At 30.0% G+C, this 4726-nt stretch overlaps 1 protein-coding gene across 2 annotated transcripts in view; it reads left to right on the forward strand.

Moving 5' to 3' along the window:
• The window catches only part of Cep164 (centrosomal protein 164), a 20474-nt gene extending 16759 nt beyond the window's left edge, over window positions 1–3715 (forward strand). The window contains exons 9-11 of one of the 2 annotated variants that reach the window (XM_018514568.1): window positions 1781–1997; window positions 2923–3117; window positions 3445–3715. In XM_018514568.1, coding sequence (XP_018370070.1) covers window positions 1781–1997; window positions 2923–3117; window positions 3445–3692 — 660 coding nt within the window. In that variant the 3' untranslated portion in view covers window positions 3693–3715. Of the gene's footprint in view, window positions 1–1780; window positions 1998–2903; window positions 3118–3444 lie in introns of those variants that run through there. The other variant, XM_018514569.1, reaches the window with a different exon arrangement.
• Window positions 3716–4726: the final 1011 nt, after the last annotated feature.

Raw genomic sequence — 4726 nt, forward strand, 5'->3', positions numbered from 1 at the left:
CGAGCCCCCACTCGACCCCATTTAAGATGGCCATTTAAGATTTTTGGCCCCCCTCGTGCCCTCCACCCTCCTTGAGGTTGGGGGGGCCGAAATCCCCCCTCAAAAGATAGCTTGTTTGAAAAATCGAATCACGTGTTTCGGCGATTTTTGAAAATTTAATTCTTTCAAAAGTTATTAGACCGCCCCGGTACTTTTGGCGGACCCTGTATATACATATACAGGGTGTCCCAAAAAGGTCGGGATACCTAAATATCTGGGGAAATATAAGTATTACAGAAAAGTGTTTCAGACAAAAGTTATATGATTTAAAAATGTTTATTTACTGATCCTATCAGTTTGACCTTGGGTTTCGTAGCCAAAGTCAGGTCAAAGTTACATTGAATTTCTGAAATGGAATGCGTCGTTTATCCTTGTTGCTCACCAAATGTTAAACAAGGACAATGGATGCATCATGCGCATCATGCGCGATACGGAACGCACCTTTGACCTTCAGTTAACGCACAAACAAAAACATAACGCGTGGTATTACATATCTTTGGTAATGCTAGTGCCGGCGATACTGTAACTTTGAAGTATTATAACTTGAAAAGTACTTCATGAAAAAATATTTCATTATAGCGTTTTGGAAAGCTCTCGACAGCTATTAGATTCTTGAATCAAAAATAGGGTGTTCCATTTAAGAAAATCAATGTAACCTTGACTTGACCTTGGCTACGCAACCCAAGGTCAAACTGATAGGATCAGTAAATAGATATTTTTAAACCATATATAAGTTTTGTCTGAAACACTTTTCTGTAAAACTTATATTTCCCCAGATATTTAGGTGTCCTGACCTTTTTGGGACACCCTGTATATATATGAAAGTTGTGTGAATAAGATTATATTTTTATTTAATAACACATTATTGTAGTTTATTTATTTTATTTGATGTTATTCTTTTGTTAAAAATTGAAGTTTAGAAAATGATTAAAAAATTTACATTTTTCTTTTATAATTATTTTAAATATTCGAAATAATTTATGCAAAGTTTCATTGCGATTCACTAATTAATTACAAAGATATAGAACAAATAAATATTTTGTTTATTTACTGGACAACTAATTCAAGTATCGCAATGTAACTCTACGTAAATAATCTTGAATAATGTACTTATATTAAAAAATTAAGATTCTTTTTATAATATAATTTATTTTATAATACATTTTCTCATATATTCTTATTAGAGCACAGATTGAAAAAATACTACTATTTATTAAAATAACTTATGATCCAGATAGTAAACCATCACCAAATTTGTCGTATTATTTTTAATCGTGATTTAGAATAATCTGCAATTTTTTCATAATTTTGTTATCGTTTGGAAAATATGTATAAACATTCTTAATGTGTTTCTAAATTAAGATATTTAAATTTCAATCAATAAAAAGTATCTTATAAAACCGTAATATGACTACACACGTCGGAAATACAGGTTTTAAACGGTCAAACTGGATCTTTAATGTTGAGATAATTCTGTGTGAATTTATATACCTCTTCTCCAATCCCTCAAACTGCGCGCCGAATTAATTTTCGGTCTTGAAACGTAATTTAAATTTTAAATAATAGATATACAAGATACGCTTGTGATACAATTATTCTAAATATCTCTGCTCTTTTAATAATGTAAGGAAATATACCTGAAGGAAGAGAGATGTTTTTAATATATTAGTTTTTATCAAAAATACTTTTAATAATACTTTTATCAAAAATAAATAGATTTAAAATGTTTATTTTTATTTAGGAGGAACGCGAGCTCTCTGATATGGAAGTTAGTTTGCATCGCACTAAAAGTCTTTTAGGTGAGAAAATCATTCATCTAAGACATTTGGAACAATCTTTGGAACGAGTGGCAAACGACAAGCGAAATGAAAATGATGCTAAAAATGATGAACTAAGCGACATGTCGAGTGCCAGTAGCGGTTTCAGCTCGACTGATTTAGGAACTGATACTTTCATAGGTGAGTTGCAAATAAAAAAAATTTTTTATGTTATTGAATTATGTTATTATATTATAAAACAAAATTTAAAACCAAGTGAGAATTAAATAAATCGTATTATATTAGTAGTGATAATAATGAATAAAAATTATTTTATACTTTATTTGTGATACTCTCTATAATTTGATATTTATATAAATAAAACGTTTCTAATTATTTTTGTATTATTAATATTTACTAGTTCAATTATTTGATTGTACCTAAGTGGAAATTTACAACTGGCGCGATATCGCGCCAATGCTGTGTTAAGGATTTGGTACTGGCTCGGTATTGGCATATTACTGGATTAATAACGATGAGTTCTGGCATTATACCGAAAGGTAACTTGGCTGGGTATTGGCAACCAGTATTAAGACAGTATTGTAGACAGTACTGTGTTAGTACTAAGCCAGTACCGTCCCAACCCTCGGAATAAATTCTTACTCTATTGACAGCCAATACTCTGAGAGTCTGTACTGTGCCAGTACTAAGCTAGTACCATACCAATCCTCGGCGTAACTCCTTACTCGGTTGATAATCAGTACTGAAGAGTCAGTACTGTGCCAGTAGTAAGCCAGTATTACCATGGTATGCCGATGATTGGTGCCGTACTGACCAGCAGTACTGGTATTACTTACTATTTACAACTACCGCGGTATCGCGCCATTGGTAAAATCCGGCATATGTCCAACTTTTCCACTTGGGTACCTGCATCTGATTTATAATTGTTTTATAAATTATCGTCAATTTTATAAAGAGAAACGATGAGAAAATTAGATATCTTATTTTACAAAACTATATTAGAAGACGATAAACTATACAATCATACAATACGATGTATATAATTACTGTATAATTGACAACATATATTTGCATTACATTGTATAGTTTGTTGTTGGAAATCTAGATAAGCCAGATCATTATCAAGAGTCTACTGAAATCATTGCAAGTTTAGAAAATTTGAACTCAGAAATACGAGAGATTTGGGATGTCTTAAATAAACGTCAAGACAGTAACATACCTGCAACACCGACACTTATGTACTCTTATTTGCGTTGGTTACGGTTTCATCATCTTACCACGCAGCCTAACAGCATGCAAGGTAAAAAAAATGATGTAATTTATATAAAAATTAAGGGATATAGTATTATATTAGTCAATGTAGAATGTTTTCAAAATTAATTAATATTATATTCCTAGATACATAATTGTACGTGCGTGTGTGCGTATCATTAAATGTGTAGTTTAAAGTAGTATTATAAAATATAATGAATGTATTCCGTTTTTTACGTGACCTAATTTAAATTTTTTTACAAATGCAAAATGCAAAATACAAAAAGATTATTTATTGTACGCAATTTTAACATAATAATTTATTTTTATTGTATTTATAAGAAATTGTGAATATGAGCAACTTCTATTTTTTTAGGTGCCTTTGGTACGCCCAATATACAATCTAACATCTTATCTCAATTAACTGCTGCACAACCTCCTATTACCACAACTCAAAATATTATCGCTCAGTACGGCCCTAATAGCGGCTTTAGCACCAGCGTTGGTAGCGTCGAGAGGAATGCTTCTAATTTGATGGAAAGGACCAGAAACCTCAGGGATTGGCTACGCCAAGCTCGCATTGAAAATACTGACTTGATTAGTCCTGGTCAGGCGACTCTTTAAATGTCTACATCTTAAAAATGTTCTTTTATTTAAAATTTCTTTTCTTTTGCAAACTTAATCCATATTCTTAAATAATTCAGAAGGATAATTAATTAATATAATATACCACTGTCATTACTTAATTAGTAATACTTAAATATTTATTATAGTATAATTTTTTAACTGGACAATTTATTCATTCAGTTAATTTACATGAACTATGATTAAGAATTAAGTTGAAAGTGATTTTATAAACTTTTGTTTATAATTGAAAATAATTTTATTTGAAACATAAGATTATCTTTGTATGGAACTTACAATTAAATCTGCGCTCGCTTGTCGCTCCCTTGTTTGTCTCTTTGGTAAATCGTCAAAACTATAATCAAGAATACAGTATATGTTATTGCAATAAATAATACATATATGGTGAGAAAAAATTTAGATGTGATAATACATATAGTGTCCAATAGCCATTTCCAGCAACATTTAATAATTCAAGTTTAAACTTCTGGAGATTTGATTGATCGTTCTTAGTAAAAAAAAAAAACTGAAACAATTCTATTCACTTTAATTAAGAATTTTCTAAATCTTAATCGACAACATAGCAGGTTTAACATATATAATTGTTTTACATAATTATATTTTATCATCAGAGCGGGGACTAGGATATAACGAACGAGTCACTTGTCTCATGTAAAATATTTGAAGGGGCGCAAAAATAGCAATATCAATTTCTATATATTTTAATTTATTCGCTATACTAACACACAGTGACTATGTGAATCTGCCATTGAGCGTTAGCTATGTATATTAAGTGAAAATGAAATATATGTAAAGATAAAATTTTGATAAACTAATTAACAATTTTGCGACATCAAAACACAAAAAGTATTACTTTAAATAAAAAATACATTTTCTAAAAAATACATTTTTACGAGAATTAATATATTATCATAGAACCACAAAAAATTTTTTTGAAATAAACTCAAACCAAAATAGATGTTTCTTATAGATTTTGGATCACTAAATTCAAAGCCGTTTTGCTCCATAATTAC

This window comes from Trachymyrmex cornetzi, unplaced genomic scaffold (genome assembly GCF_001594075.2).
Source record: "Trachymyrmex cornetzi isolate Tcor2-1 unplaced genomic scaffold, Tcor1.1 scaffold511, whole genome shotgun sequence".
Taxonomy (NCBI): domain Eukaryota; kingdom Metazoa; phylum Arthropoda; class Insecta; order Hymenoptera; family Formicidae; genus Trachymyrmex; species Trachymyrmex cornetzi.